Source organism: Pristiophorus japonicus, chromosome 21 (assembly GCF_044704955.1).
Source record: "Pristiophorus japonicus isolate sPriJap1 chromosome 21, sPriJap1.hap1, whole genome shotgun sequence".
Lineage (NCBI taxonomy): Eukaryota > Metazoa > Chordata > Chondrichthyes > Pristiophoridae > Pristiophorus > Pristiophorus japonicus.
Genome location: NC_091997.1, coordinates 17,401,014 through 17,417,995, shown reverse-complemented (window position 1 = coordinate 17,417,995; position 16,982 = coordinate 17,401,014). Strand labels below are relative to the sequence as shown.

Here is a 16,982-nt window from a genome sequence, read left to right as displayed (position 1 = left end):
GTGCCTCCCTGCAAGATGGAAACTGCCTCTCAGTGACTAAATAATGACTGTTTAACTGCAATCTAATTTTCACTAAGTTTATTGATGTTAAATTTTCTTTTAATTTGACAACGGAGCCCCATTGATTTAAAAAAATAAAAACTGGTATAAATTAATATATAGATATTCACACTGTTTTCCCAGTAATTAACAGCAAGTTTCTCAATGAACTTGTAGTGATCATGTCACAGCCATTAACCTTTAATGTGAATCTCATTCCCTATGAATGTCACAAAGCCACTACAAGGAAATAGGATACAAAACTGAATAAAATCACTAACAAACTTCATAATACATAAGCAGACTAATGAGATACTCTGAGGTGATCTTAAGGCTAGTCTAAGGTGTTTGAATGATCAAAGTGCTTAAGTTTCACATTTGTGGTTTGTCATCTGAATTGCTAAATCACATTGTTTTCTTGTAGTCATCACAAGGTATATGTTCAGTTAGGTAAATAAATCTGTAATATAAAAGCTAGTATCAGTAATGGTGACCATGACATTACCGGATTGTCATAAAACCCCAACTGGTCCTTGAGGGAAGGAAATCTGTGGTCCTTACCTGGTCTGGCCAAGATATGACTCCAGACTCTTAACTGCCCTCTGAAGTGGCCTAACAAGCCATTCAATTGTACCACACCACTACGACAAAGTCATTGTACCTTCACCCCATGGACTGCAGCAGTTCAAGAAGGCGACTTCTCAAAGGCAATTAAGGGTGGCAATAAATGCAGGCCTTGCCAGCGACGCCCACGTTCCGTGAATGAATAAATTAAATAATATATATTTGTAATCTAAAATAAAAACAGAAAATGCTGGAAATACTCAGCAGGTCAGGCAGCATCAGTGGAGAGAGAAGCAGAGTTAACGTTTCAAGTCGATGACCTTTTGTCAGTACTGGAAAAAGTTTGAGATGTAACAGATTTTAAGCAAGTGCAGGGGCAGGGAAGGGGAAAGAAAGGAAAGAACAAAAGGGAAGGTCTGCGATAGGGTGGAAGGCAGGAGTGATTAAATGACAAAAGGAATGATAGTACAAAGCAAAAGGAGATGGTGATGGAGATGGTAATCTAAGTTATCTTATGTATATTTTTATCCAATCATTACACCCCCAACTGATTTTTTAATCCCTGTGAATCTGCTCGATTACAATTCGAAATGCATCCATTACTGTAAGAACACAGAGATACTGTATTATTTTATAAAAATTAGCATGTATTTAACAAAAATAGCATGTATCAATCTTCAAACGACATGAGTGAATATGATTTTATTAATATACCTGGATATGAATTACATTTCTGTTAAATGTATTCAACTGGTGTGAAAGTGGAGCATGCTTTGAAAATATTAAATAAGCTAAAACAATTATACCCACAATATTTACTCAAGTCAAAATTTGAGTTGTGAATATTTTTGTTCAAAAGCTTTTATTATCTGGAGATCAATTAAGGAAATGGACTAAAATGAGCTTCAATATAGCATAGATTGATTAATGAGCCTAATACATTTTCAAGTTTAAATAATCAATGCATTGGGTTCAGTTAGCATTTAACGATTAAAATGCCGTCTTTTCTGTATTTCAGGGCCAAGACTTTAGTGTATGTAAAGCCCTTTAAGCGCAAAATGGATTTTTCCCCTTACTTTAATCGGCTAAAGTTTTTATTTGTGGCTACTGACTTTCTAACTTAGACAGTGCGTAGTGTGGAAAATATAAAATATTGGGAGTAAATTGCACCTTACATGAGATCCTACTTGTGCCTGTATAACTGCAAGAAAGTTGACAAGCCCAAAGCAAAGTGCGATTCGCACTGACCATTGCCATCCTCCAACGAAATGATTACCTGTATAGGTGGGACAGCTCTTTCTGCTCCAGAACAAATTAATACACGATGCTGGAATGGCGCCATGATCATTGCTTTGAGGAATCATGTGTAAACTGGTAAGCGCGAATTGGGTTTTTTTAGGACACATTGGACTAACCATCATAATTTGGATGCTTCTGTGCTACGCATTGATGTGCGCTTGAAACATCTACTCTATCCTATCTGTTTCTGATGTGTGCGGTTTTGCACAAAGGGACCACCTTTAATGATCCACTCTTGCACTCCCCTCTCTATATATGCAGAATAATGGATCGTTGGTGAATTGCACAGGTGCGAACAAGAATAAGGTGACTCCGGGTCATTCTGTGCCCAAACACTGAAAACACAAGGGAATACCCAAAAAATGCAATTCCTATTTTTGATTTACTGCAGTGCTAGCCATCTCCTGCTTTGCGAGAAACGCGTGCCCCCGTTTTATATCTGCTTCAAATGGAAGGGGAAGTGGATGGGCGACGGGATCATCGGGGCCAGGCTGCAATACAAGAGAGCACAACTTAAAACCAGGCAGGTGAGGTAAAACCATGCGGACATTATCTGCACCTTCTGACCTGGGAATCTGAAGTTTAGAGCTATCGGTTTCAGGAACCTTGTGTGGAGGTTTGAAAATGAAATGCACTGATATGCGTTCCACTATTTATGGAGGTGCAAATGTTACACTTGATACTACAAAAATAAACACACCCGCTGCGCAGTCTTGCTCATCAATCATCCGAAGTAGCTGGAATTTCACACAGTGGATGCAAGTTTCGTGTTAGTTTTGCTTGTTTGTCTGTGGCAGGGACCTTGACTTAAATAGGTCCCCCTTACTATCTCGATGGAAAAGCGTACATTTCATCCAGATGAGACGTGCACAATAATTTTTTTTCGGACGAGGTGCATAATCTGGTCTCCCTTTACTGGCAGAGTCACACAGCGGTGTAAACACTGAAAGCAAGGCCCATCGTGACCTTTAATTGCGCTTTTGATTCTAGATTTCTTTCTTTCCCTCCCATACAGTGCTTTATTATACAGATCAAAGCTCTTTTATGACCGTTGCTATTATGCACAAGGTCGCGAAGATATTCTTTTGGGTTTTTTTGCTTGCTTTTGAAGAACCATGTTCATATCCCATTTACACTTTGTGTAAAAATAACCCCCCAAAAAAATCCAGATTTTAAAAAAAATGTTTCTTGATTAATTCACAGGGCAATTCCTAATGAGAAAAGAAAATCTTCACCGAACCAAAAGCAGGTTGTATTCACTTTGCAAAGTGATAAGCGAAGACTCGTTGGACCAAGCACGGCCAGCACACATACTCTTAGCGACATTTTATTTTGTATCTAAGGTGATTACGAGGAGCCTGGCTCACTTAAACCATTGTATATCTGTATATTAAACGTAATTAAAGGGGCAGTGTTATTGCACAAGTTACCGGTAAACGAATATCAAAAACATACGTAAGATTTAATTTGTCTTTTTTTTAAACTTGATTCTAAAAGCATTACCTTCCCAATAAACACACATTCAAAGATTTGAGCGTTCATGCAGAGAAAGGTGCTTAACGAATCCCAACGCTTCCATCCAGCAACAGCACACACCGCACGAGCAGTGTACCGGTCTGCCCCTGTGCTGTTTATTCTTCCATTTAATAATTAGAAACTCGTCCCATTTTTTGAACATAATTGCATTCAGAAACATTTGCATGAAAGTCACCAAATTAAAAACACCTTGCAAAGTTACACTGCAAATGAAGTGAAACGTAACTCCAGTATTAATAACGGTAAATTATTTATAGGGTTGGGCAAATAAGATGAGCTATTTTAGGAGCAGAAATGGTTGTGTACATCAGGGACTCCCCCAGCGTTAATTCGCTCGGCTCCTCCGTCCCCTGTCATTCACTTCTGCGGCAGCCAAGGCAACATAGCAATTTCGCCTCATCAGGAGATAAATGGCGGGAGCAGAGAGTGGTTCTGAAACGAGGGACGCATGTGCCCGAGAACCGCAGGATTAGCGCCCTTCCTGTCGCCATTTAGGTCTGTGCAAATTCTTTCCAACCCTGCAAGCCTAAACACATCCAGTGGTTATGTGAGAGTTGGCCACGACCCAGTACCACAAATGGAATAGAAACAGTAGTGACTTTCCAAATTCAGCAGCAAAAAAAAATCATGTTCATTTCTATTTGCAAATAGATGCGAATACGCGCTCATTTAGAAGAGGACGCTGTGTTGTGTTTAGATCCTTTTGCACGAATTTAAACTCGAATTTGATTATATGTTTGCTTATGGGCTGTTATTTGTAAACTACAGATCAAACGTGCTGATTAGGAGGTGAACAATACATTAATGTTAATAATACGTTAAGGTTAACAAAACCATTGTGAGCGCTCCATTATTTGAAGTAGAAAATTAAACGTTAAATAATATGATATGCTAAACAACAATCTTTGTGGTCTTTAGTGTATGGCTCGTGTTTGGTGTTATTAAAAATACAAATTACGATTTTGAAATTTGGTGTGACGAAATTCCCGAAAGAAAATGATGAGATAGCAGCATTATGTTAAAAAGCTGATGTGCAATTCGAATTTCCCTGAATATAGGTTATGAGTTGGGATGTAACGAAATTATATCTGTGCATTCAACTCCGGTCTTATTGAATGAATTGCGACCCAGTGCAAACCAAGCCTGTCTCACAGGATGGGGAGCCATTGAATTTGAAGAATCTTTTATTTTTTTTAATCGCTGCGAAAACGCAGCTGCTCTTTGTTTGTTGCTGTTAAATAGTTCAAACTAATCTAGTCGCGATTATAGTCATTTTTGTGCCATCAGAAAAAAGATAATTGTAGCGGAGTAACACTGGCGAAATCCGAAGTATCGGAGACAGAGCATGAATGGCGAAAAATTTGAATGTCTACCCATCTGCCCCACCCCCCCAATAAAACAAACTACAGTATCAGTCGGTTTAACAAGCGGTGTTTGTTTTCGAATAGACAGATTAACATATGTTCTAGTCTGTAATCTAAAAACTGCTACTAAAAATCCAGTACCGAAAAGTAAGAGATGCTAACTGAAGACTGATAGTAATTCAACCGCCTAACATGAGCATTAAGAGCTCTAATTAAATGTGTTTTTTCATTTACAGGCAAAAACTCGTTTAATGGTTCGAATAATTGGATTCTATTTGTCAAATTCTAATTTGTCCTTTCCGCTATATTGAGATGAAAAGTCCCCAATGGTTTTGAACATCATTCTGTGATGAACTAACATTATTAGCCAAACCGGTTCAAATGTTGGCTTTGTCTTCAGCTGTAGAGTGACTGAATCGGTCACCTGTTTAGCTCAGTAACCCGCCTTGATCTTCAGCAGTAGAAAATCTACTTCACAGGTAAAATTATGTTCATAGCATTAGCTCATAGCCGGGTAAAAAGTTTTCACCACCGCTGCCTTTTATGCTAAGTGTCGATTTACCAGATGTGTTACTTTATAAGTGTCGTGTTCAAAAGGCTGCAATAACCATTTAAAAAGAATGATTACGGTTTTAGTTTTACGAATTTAAAATCAGTATTTTTATAATGAATATTATAGCATAGTTAACCAGTTTTATTAATGTTGTGGGCAATCTAGATTACCATTTCAAATGTATTAAAACACGAATGTTAAAGTAGTTTGCATTATAACAAAGGGCACGTTTTACACGAATATTTCTTGTACAACGTTCATTTTGCACAGAGCAAGCAACTAAAGGTGACAATTATCTAAACATTATCAATTTTTAAAACAACTTAAATTTGATTATTCGTGGCCAATGTGTATTTTTTCTACTGAGTTGAAGAAGTGTAAAATCTGGATTTTATGGTTATTTGGTTTGGAGTTGAATGCAATCAGGCCAGATAAGCGCGCACTACCCAATAAATATATTGCAGTAAAGCCAAACAGGGAAGAGACGTGTACAGTTGGAACAAAGCGGCTGCTGTGCATTTTTTCTATGTCATCATAGTCAAACTCAGTAATTTTCCTTAAGCCAAGGTTACCCACTTTAACTTGACTCTGGCAATATAAACCATATTTATCTTGATCAAAGAGCAGTTTCTGGTTTAGTGAATTAAGAGAACCCTCTCTGCCCAATCAAAGAGTCCAGTTCCTTTAGTGGATCTGAATAGGACATTTATTATTTATGCTTATCCTACACCATGCTTGTTGGTCTTGTATTTAAAACGTATTAATTCGTTTCTAAGTCGTGCAGTGGGGGTGTTGAGACGCCTGGATGTCTGCTCTGACGTTCCCATGTCTAGTTATTAGAGCTTCTCTCCTTCTATTACTCCACATTGAAGCTTCAGCCTCCAATGCATGGCTCCAGGGCTCGCCTTTGTTCTTCCTATATCCATAATTATAGCTTTTAAAAGAGGGTACCTTTCCTTTTCTCGGTGCTTCTCCGTGTTATGACAACCACTTTGAATTGTCACCAAATGATTTACGTATTGCGCTGCACGATTTGCAAATCCAGCATTTTACATTTATGTTTTGCAAATCTAGCAAAGTCTAAAAAAAATTTAAGAGCAAACATACGAGTGATGCTTCGAAAATATGATGGTCTTAACTTCCATCAACGAAACAGTGCCTTCTTTTTATGTTTTTAGATTGCAATAGGAATGTGCTGAAATGCACTATGTGGAGCATGGTTTGGGGAAATTCTGTACTGATATTCCAGTGTATGTATCTTGGTCTCCTATATCTGGGTGAAGGTATTTACATGGTTATCTAATTTGATTGCATGTCCCTACAGTCCCTTCAATAGGAACATGACTCTCGGAAAAGTGAAAAAATTATACTGTTATGGCAGTTTAATGACTTGGTAAAAAAAAACTAGTTTGCCTGGATCAGCAAAAGTAAATGAATCGTCTCTATAAAGCTGCATTCATGCTTTTCACTGAAAAACTAAGTATGTGAGCAATTGTATATGTGAAGTTATAATGGAATACACTTCCAAGCGAGGGTGTGCAATTGATTTGAAATTAAGAATGGTCTTATTCGTGGGAGCGGACTTATAACAATTGTCATCATAACTGTTATATTAACTTATAAAAAATCGTTTTTTTAACATTTCCTTTACTCCCCAGAACAGTTCATAAAGTACAAACTGGCATTTCTGGAACATATTTGTGCACCATTACTGATTTTATATGTTTCTTAACTTTTTTGGCCACACGTTCTCACCTCAAACTTTATTTTATTCTTCCAATTGATTCAGTAACTTTGAATTGAACGCTACATTTTTTAAAGGCTTGGGATTCCACTTTTTTGCATCATAATAAGCTGTTAGCTATTAAATGAAGTTACACATTTCTTCGTTCTTGTACAAAAAGCGGGTGCTGTTTCAAACCGTATCTAAAAGTCCTAAATGTCCCGACCAATTGGACAAGACCAGACGTTCCCAGCATATTCTCCTGCCCTTACAGAAAATGTATAGAAACCAGTTTATCACGTGAACACTGATTTTGCTTTTAAAATCTTGTCGAAACCAAACATAAAGGGGAACAACGATGTCCCGTATAGCCATCAGTTCTAAATGGTTCAAAATTGACCTTAATTATTGCAGCAAGTTTGCATTTCGCAAATTGTTTTCTTGTTGTGTCAGAAATAGATTTTAGAATCAATACAACATTAGCATCTCAATATCCTTCTATTCGATAGAATATGCACGACGAGCAGTGGAGTTTTTGGTAAAATTACCTTTTAAGAAGGACAGTTAAGAAAATGGCCTAGTGTTCGTATTGATCGCTGCATTAGCGTGTTAGACTGTGCAGAGTAACATTGGGTGTAGGAATCTTACACGAAAGCCCGCGTGTTGGCTGGATTTAATCAAATAAACGGTTATACCTGCTCAATGCAAAGAGCATGACAACTGGCTCTGCAGAAATGACCTTCCAGCTGAAGTTCCTTCATGGGAATGAAGTGCTCAATCTGGCGTGTAGTTGTGAAGCATGTTGAAGTAGTTGATATTTGCAGCCCACACTCCGCGTTTTAATGTATTGACTCAAAATGTATTGGGGCCAAAAATGGAAGGAAGGGTCAAGAATTTTATGTCAAATTGTACCAATATTAAACTTATTCTAAAGCTCCCCCGAATGGCTAATGGAAACTCTCTCAGTGCACAAGCTTTAACTTTCACAGTCTTCTGTTGACTTGTTTACATAACACATTGTACTACAAGTTATTTGGCAAGGTAACATTTATTCTCTACCGCGTGGACAGAAACAGCATCTGGGCACAAGGGGAGGTAGAGCACTTTTGAGAGTTAGTTATTAACCCACGAGACATGTCTTGGGGAAGAGGTGCTAATTGTGAAAAAAAGTGTTGCTTGCAGTTCAAGATTAAATCGACTGCCTTTTACGCGGGATGGATTTGAACAGGCTGGAAAGTCAAATTTCTATATATCTCAAATTGTGTGCGTGTGATTTATGAACGTGAGGGACGGTGTAAGACATTATCAGATATGTGTTTGTGCCAATTGCAATCCCTTTTCGTATCAGAATAGGCGAGATTGTACAGGCGAGATGGGTGCTTTTGTTTCTGATGATGGTTGTTCAGTCGAAAATGTGCATTTTTCCAATCCGTTAAAGCTTAAAGCCACGTGGTTCGTTTTATCCCTGGATTAAACAAATACACTCCTAGATTAAATGTATATAACCGCAGATTAAATGGATACCCCTCCAGCACGTTAATTCAAGATGGAACGCCAAGTAGGGATATCATAGGATCCGCAAAATACTAGTCAATATTTAACTCGTATAAAACGAGTAAAACCTTTGCAAAAAAAAACTATTAAAAAAGGTGACGCATAGCATAGTGTTTTATCTGTATATCACGAATGTATTTATTGAGGGCAAGCAGCACAGCGCCAAGCTATAGAATGATCAACATAGAACGTTGATGTTAACAGGAAGATAATGTCACTTCTGAATACACGTTGCTGTATTTTGTTTGCCGCCTCATCAGTGCAAATATTCTGCATTGTATCATGCTTATTCTAAAGAAATGCTCATCTTCATTTTAATAACCCCGTGGTCTTATAAAGTGTGCTGCGCAATCATTAAGCTTCAGATTTGAAATGAATAATATTTCAGGGTTTCCAAATCGCCTCGAGCCGAGAGCTTTACGTTATGGGTAAAAATTGAATGCAAACTAAATGATCCCCAATTTTCGTAAGCTTGCTGCACCTGTTATATAATTAACTATTTAACAGCTCGCCTCTCCTTTCTCTGGATGAAAAACCTTTCTTTGGCTGGGTTTGAATGGCTGTCCTGGTACATTTGGAAGGCTGCAAATCATCTTCTCAGCAGGAGAAAGACAACGTAGGGAACGGAACGAGCTCCTCACAATGAGGGGTTTATTCATGCTGCACAGATCAGTCGTAATTACGGAGCGCTAGAAGGCAAAAATTGTTAAATACTGACTACACCCCGCAGCGTTCTTTTATTTTACAAAGCAATTTAAAAATAGTACTGAAAGCTCGACAAAGTATGGATATAAAGGAACATACTTCGATACAGGAGTTTGAAAAAAATGTTACGATTTATACACACTCGAGTTTTGTCCGGACACGTCAACACTGTGTCTTATTCACCTGTTCTCGCTGGGCGTGAGGTTGCTCCGTGCTTAACATGTTGTGAGATTTCAGACAAATCTGCCAGTATTTCACAACAACAAAAAACAAGGGTTGTGATTGCAAGACGTGATTTTCTGAATGGTTTTGAATCTCGTCAGAAAGTGAAGAATGGCAGAGGAGCAGAAAATAATAAATGTAAATGGGATGGCCAGCAACAAGCGGTTATATCATCGTTTGCCTGTTTTATTCTGGGCAAAAAACAAACAAGGAGAAAAGTTAACTATTCAAATCGGCGTTTTATAACCAGAACAAAGCCGGTATCAGTGAATACCAGATTCTAATTAGATCTAATATCCTCTAGTTCTATTTTCTGAACAGTCTGGGATTCAATAACTGGATGTCGGGCTGATGGTTATATTGTTTAAAAATTAAAAAATTAAAAAATGCAGCAACCGACTTTTTGTATTGTTAATGAACTCTAAAAGATCGGTTGAGCGTTTCATATTGTTCATTTCCCAGACCGTCAGGAGAAAGGCTTCGGATTAGATTTCTTTCTCGCGTGTTCCACTCCAAGGTTAACAAGCAGAGCAACGAAAGACAATCTCAGCCTCTCCACATGCTTCCCAACACCTTTGAACCCCTCCATAGGTGTAGGGAGACTAGGTAGCTACTCCATTTATTCACAGCCGTCACCTACAGCTGTCACAACGCTCTCCCATCCATCATCTTTCACTGACAAGTGTGGGTAAAAAAATAGGGTTTTTTTTGTTTTTAAACAACTTACTGACATTTCGTTCATCCTGTGTGTAAACATCATTGCCATTTCGTATAACCCCCCCCCCCCCCCCCACCTCTCCCGTCGCCTTGATAATATAATCAGCCAGTTACAATCAGATTGGAAAAAATGCAATTCTGTATTTAAGAAAACATTCCTCGCAACACTAATCCGCGATTCACCCGTTAATTTAATTGCACGCCAGACGCGGTAAGACTATAGCGGTGACCACCAAAAAAAAGTACAGAAATTAGTAAAGGATCTTGACTTTAACAAAATTCCGGGAACTGAACCCTCCGAGATTCGCTCTGTGTTCAATAAAATGACCATATACTAGCGTTTTCTCTGCCGGGGCAAATACCTGATATACCGAGTCCTTGTGATTTCCAACACGAAAGACAGCAATGACAGCGCCAGACAACTCGCCGCTTGCGACAGGACTAAAGACATTTATAGTTGAAGTGGGTATCACATGAGAATGTCACTTAAATCGCCGCATTGATTAGCAGATAGCGGAAGAGACCAGGTATAATTAAGGGATAGAGTATAAGATAAATGTCCCAAATCACACTTTAAAATGCAACGTTCTTTGCGTCTTTGAGTTTGTGTGTGTATGTGTGTGGAATCCACCCCTTAGCTTTAACTGTGGTGTGACAGATATACCTCCGGCTGAACGAAATACCACTTACAGCTCCGTGTTCGAATTAGTCTTATATAACTTGTGGGGTACAGTTTGCTTCGTGGCCATTTTAAAATCCTTTTTTTATCTTTTGTCTTTTGGTTTAGCAGACCAAACCAGCACAGTATTTCAACACAAACGTTCAGATCGCTAAAGCGGCCACTCAATTTTCCTTTTATACTTGTTTTTTTAACGCGTTTACTCCCCCTTTTCCTCCTTTTTCCAAAAAAAACCCGAAACGTCGACTTGCGGTTACTAAGCTACGTTCTGGTGATTGCTCCAGTCCTCAGAGGAGAAGTTCGCGGATTCATTTTAGTGTTTGTTTACCAGTTTTGCAGGGCACGCCATCGCTGTACGCATAAAACAATTTCATAGCATGTTATAACGTGTTTATGAAATTGTCTGCTGATTATTTCGGATGGGCTGTTCGCTGATGGAAATGCAGCTTTCATTAACTGAGTCTAATTAAAGTTAATTAGGATCGCCGCCGGGTAAGTGATGTAGTACGCCCTCCGTCCAATCACACGGCAGCAGCCAGCCAATTGGATACGTTTGCATATCGGATCCATATGCATGAAGCAGCCATGCAAATCCAGAAGTTTTCCTGAATTTCACGGGGAATTCTCTCAACTTAACCCCCTTTTTTTTTGACTCCGCGTACAAGTGGGAAATTCGCCTCGACTTGGGGGAAATTGAGGAGCAGGCAGTTGGATTTGGTTGGCGATCGGCCTCTGTGTCAGTTTCATGTTGCGCGTCAATTCCATGTCAATTTCCTGCACGCTGGTAATTCCTAGTCAGTCCCGTGCACTTCCTCGTTAATGATGACTATGACCGCGATGGCTGACGGTCTGTTAGCACCAGACTCATCCAAGTCGGCCTTTCTAGAGTTTGGACACCCGGCGCAGCAGTCATCCCCTGGCATGTCCCATGGACACTACCCGGTGCACGGCTTGCACTCCAGCGGACACTCTCAGCACGATGGTTCCTACTCGGGCGCCTCTTCCTATGGCAGATCGCTGGGTTACCCGTACCCGAGTCCAGTTAGCAATCACGCACCTAATCCGTACATGCCCTACCAGAACAGCAGCACTTTGGGTCACACCAGGTTAGAGGACACAGGTAAGGGGACGGCTCGGACAGCGGCTCACGCTGTCAAATCGATCGCGTTACATACACGCACGGAGCAGGCTTTTCTCGTCGTTCTGCAACGAGAGTCGAAAGCCTTTATGCAGAGCGCGGTGCCGAGATTGCAGAGGCCTGGCTCATGACATTATTTATATATTCATTAAAAAAAGTATTTTAATTACGTGCTTTAAATAGACGAGCGTAATTAGGAAAATCTAATGCTGGAAAATCATGAGCTTGTACAGTATTCCGTCTCCTGCCAAAAGGCCGCAATCATTGAGTGGCGCTACGGCGAAATAATCTATTGTTTGCGAGTGATCCACTTTGCTGGGGAAATTAAACGACCTGACCGATTACATAAGTGGAGTGTTACATTGAGCTAGCGGGGGAAATGTTAGCGACTTGGAAAATATTAAAATTCGATCCATTGTATGTAATTTTTTTTGCAGTAAGACCGCATCGGAGTGCAGGCATTGAGTATTATAATCCAGTTATTGCAAAGTATCCCGTACTTAACTTCGGTTAAAAGGTTACTCTCTCTCCGGGAATAATAATTGCGTTCAAGTCATTACTGGGATCGCAGCGAATATTTTTTTTTATGTAGGATCGTCATTTTAAAATGTGGTGTACCTAAAATGCAATGTTTCCAATTTCCCTCCCAAGAACACGAGAAATCGACTGTAATCGAAAATGGAGAAATCCGATTGAACGGGAAAGGGAAAAAGATCCGAAAGCCGAGGACCATCTACTCGAGTCTGCAGTTGCAAGCCCTGAATCACCGTTTCCAGCAGACACAGTATTTGGCACTGCCCGAGAGAGCAGAACTGGCAGCGTCGCTCGGACTTACTCAGACACAGGTAAGGAGTTGGCCGCAACCGATTCTTCCCTCTTAAGAGCTTGAGAGAGTCCACTTAAAAAAAAATGTAACCTCTTTGTTCCTGGAAGCAAACTCACACATGCCGTTCTTGGGGTTTGTAAAAAGTGTGTAAATTTAACCGTACCGGTCAGTTCTCAAACTCAAAATTCGACACCGTAGCAGGTCTCGGTGCTTTTGTGAAAAGCACGGAATTTGCACACCTCAAAGTATTAGCGATGGACTAGATTCAGAAAAAAAATTCCAGCAATAAACGTTACACACTTCGAATTCTTGTAGAGTTCAGTGGAGATCCCACCGCACTTAAAGCTGTAATTATAATTCTGCATTCGACTGGAATGTTTATGTCCCCTCTCAGGGTTTTTTTTAATGACAGCGTGTGCTGTAAAGATGCAAGCAGAGTGTGTTTGTACCGAAGCATCGTACCACTGCTCAATAAAATGGCAGAGGATAATTACAGGACTTCAGTGTAACGCCACTTTTAGAAGTTTTCTTGTGGGATGTTTCGAGTTAATCTGCTGGAGGGTGCGCGTTGCAAATTTGTATGAGATGCAGAGGCCCGTTAATTAATCCGTTAAATTACAAGAATTCGGGAACAAAATAAATTGGTAATCGTTTACGCATCATCCATTTTTGTAAAAGGTAACTATTAAATAAAAAACTGGTACAGCTTAACAACCATTCTCCAGGAAACTCAATAGTATGTATTATGATTTGAAGATCAGAATGGAACAGCGCCTTTTCAATTCCTACGTATGGAACCCATGACTATTGTCATTTTCTTCAACTGCCATTTGCACAGGGAAGTGGAAGTTTTTTTAATGACAAATTTACCTCATCCAAAATGGCCGCTAGCAATGAAAAGATAATCCCCTTCCAATAGTCCCCATCTATTATATTTCACAACTCCTGATAATGTGGAGCATGGAACAAATCCGTACTATAGTGCATAGGTAGACGGCACACCGGCTGCTCCACACAGTTGAAATCATTACACTGTTCAACACCGCACAGTGCACCAGTCCATTGTTATCATGCACCCTTCATTCTTGTAAAAATACAGTAAGCTATCAATATGTAATTCAAATTATTTGAACGGCCACGTTTTCATAAGTTTATCCATTTCCCTTTCTTGCTATTGAAACATTTTTTAAATGTTTATAAAAATCTCCAATATTCCTAGAAAACTGAAAATATAACGTTCTTCCCATTAACAATTTACATGCCGCATAGCTCAAGCCAGTTGTGCTTTCCTTTAGGCATTCTGCTGTTTTGTTTATTCCTGACGCTTTCAGTTGAGCAGTATTCCTGTAAATCGCACATTAAAAATGTCTTTCGCATGACTTGACCATTGTAGGATTTCAAGTTTGTACAGACATTAACAGATATCCAGAAAATCTGTTACTAAAGAAAAGAACCAGATTACATGTGTATGGAAATGGGAATCTCCAATATATATGAATATATCTCACAGAGATAGCCTCTTAATTCGGAATATAACACATTTAGAATTGATTGTGGTAATTAGCGTTGCGCCTTCCTGTCAAACGAATGATTTTTGTTGTGATTATATAAATATTTATCCTAGTTACAGCTGCCGAACATAAGCCCGTAGATATGAGATGAAACTAGTGAGAGCATTTTGTTGCATGTCTTAAAGATTCGCAAACAAAACCTTGCAACAAATTCCGCGGGCTGTAAAATGCCTATGTAAAACTTTATTCCAAACAATACTTTGCTTGCATATTCTAAAAAAAACTAAACACTACTCTTTCAAATTCTTAGCAACTGTTGGAATTGGTCTTGTTATGCTGGAATGTATTTGTTGTATTGCCAATAATTCGCCCTGGTAAACTTTGAGAGAGCAACTGCCACAGCCATAATATGCTAGCGAATACGACTTTGACATTGGCTTTGTGTGTGACCTGCAAATGTTCGCTACATAACCACCAAGTATTTCCCCATAGAAGCACGTTGAAGTTAATATGCTAAAAATAATAACTGTTTGCAGACATGCAAACACGCCCTAGGACAGGACACTTTTTTTTAAAGAGAGGCTGTTTTAAAAGTTTGCTTCAGAATTCAGTGTACATGAAAGTACAGACTCCTTACAGAAACAAAGGGCATGCTCAACGGATCAGTGTAAATTAAATTATAACCATACTGCTGGCAAATATTGGGTGACATTTTCCCAATTTGTAATGCTGATTTAAGGCTGAGGGTGCTGCATGGCTCTGTTCGTATCTGTCTTTTCGCGTAAAGTATTTGGCCGGGAAAGAAATGAAACAGGCACTAATCCATCTTAGCGTTGGGTTTCGCAATCTAAATATAAAACTAACCAGATGAGTTGTCCCAAGACTTACATTGTCAAATCATTAGACAGCTTCTCATTATTAAAAAAGGACACGGGGAACTGTTTTCGGTTTTGATTGCAGGATGAATCGCCATTAGCCAAACATCTAAAATGCCACTGGTCTCTGTGGCTCAAGTGGTAACTTGCATTTCAGGATAAACCTGGCTATCTTTAATCCGGAACCAACGCAATCTGTAGTCATCTTCTCTGTGAAACTATAGACTCTCGCATTTTAATGTGAATCTATAATTCAATCAGAATCACTAAGCAGATGACCTATTGCGCCAGTTTATAGCGTTTCGCTACTACTGATCGGTTGAGCGTGCACCATTTTATACCCAACTCCTTGTCGTTTCCTCATGTAGACTGTGGCATCAGATCCCGGCTTACAGCTGGCGGTCAAACCGCCTATCTCTTAGCTGTCCTCTCCTTGTGTTTTTTACATGTCCATATTGAAACCTTTTTAAAACGGCATTATCCCATTCCTTTATTCATCCCACTCATTTTCTTTTCGAAGCTTCTCACTGTGATTGCAGTAATTATTTACTGACGGCCTTCTTTTTCAGACCAGCCTGAATGTTAAGGCATCACTGGTTTGACAAGATCATTGGCAAAGGGCTGCGGCAGCTTCAAGCCCCTTCTATATTACACATCAGTGCTTCATAAACACGAACAAATGTGAATGCAGTTTGCTTTTACAAAAATGATTTCAAATATATTGAAATCTAAAACGGGCGGCGTTTTGGCTGGATCACTTGTGAATGTAAACACTTTGATAATCCGTTAAAAAAAACAGTGGACTCTCTTGCTATAAAACTGTGTGCGCCAATTATTCGAGTGTGGCGTTTCATCCTAACGGTGCAGCAAATGTGATGCGTTTGTTATTATTTTACTTCAGGTGAAAATCTGGTTTCAGAACAAGCGCTCCAAGTACAAGAAGCTGATGAAACACGGCTCCAGCGTGCAAGAAGGCGACCACCTGCCCACCTCCGCTGCTTTGTCGCCATGTTCGCCCAATATCCCACCAGTCTGGGACGTTACCATGGCAAATAAGGGCGCCACTATGCCACCGAACAGCTACATTAACAGTTTTGGGTCGTGGTACCCACCGCCCCACCAGGACAACATGCCAAGACCCCAGATGATGTGATTGGCCAGGAGTACAATCTACCCCACAAACTTTTTATCTTGTAAAACAAAAAAAATCAGTCCACATGATTTGAAGTCGTCTTATGGACGAGAAAAGACGACTGGTTAGAGATAATAATGACTATGTTCTTTCAGTCATATCTAAACAGGTTTGTTCTAGAAATACAATGGATATATAGAGTCAGACTCCTCTAATGAGCTTTGTATGATGTTTGGAATTCTATTGGAGAAGTTTGATGCATCTATAATCTACGTTGTGAATTGCAAAAAAAAAGACTGATTTTATAGCTATTCTATTAAGCTCATTTTTAATGTTGTTTTAACAAATGAAAAACGCATTATTGCTCCAGGATGCAGATCCTTCTTCGTTAGGTAAAATGCATAGGCTGTATTTCAAAGTGTTCCCTGATATGCCGCCCCAATCCCTTCTCAGGGCAAGTGCCATATCAGCTTTCTTTGTGTATTTTTATTTAATTATCGTAATTCCAGATTGAAGCATTAACGTGTAATTTACCGTATATAACT

General features: G+C 39.4%; 1 protein-coding gene across 1 annotated transcript; it reads left to right on the top strand.

The window, feature by feature from the left end:
• The first annotated feature begins 11,774 nt into the window (after nucleotides 1-11,774).
• Nucleotides 11,775-16,458, top strand: dlx4b (distal-less homeobox 4b). The gene is made up of 3 exons (XM_070864025.1): nucleotides 11,775-12,075; nucleotides 12,745-12,938; nucleotides 16,207-16,458. The coding sequence occupies exons 1-3, from the start codon at nucleotides 11,775-11,777 to the stop codon at nucleotides 16,456-16,458; spliced, it is 747 nt and encodes a 248-aa protein (XP_070720126.1).
• The last annotated feature ends 524 nt before the right edge of the window (nucleotides 16,459-16,982 follow it).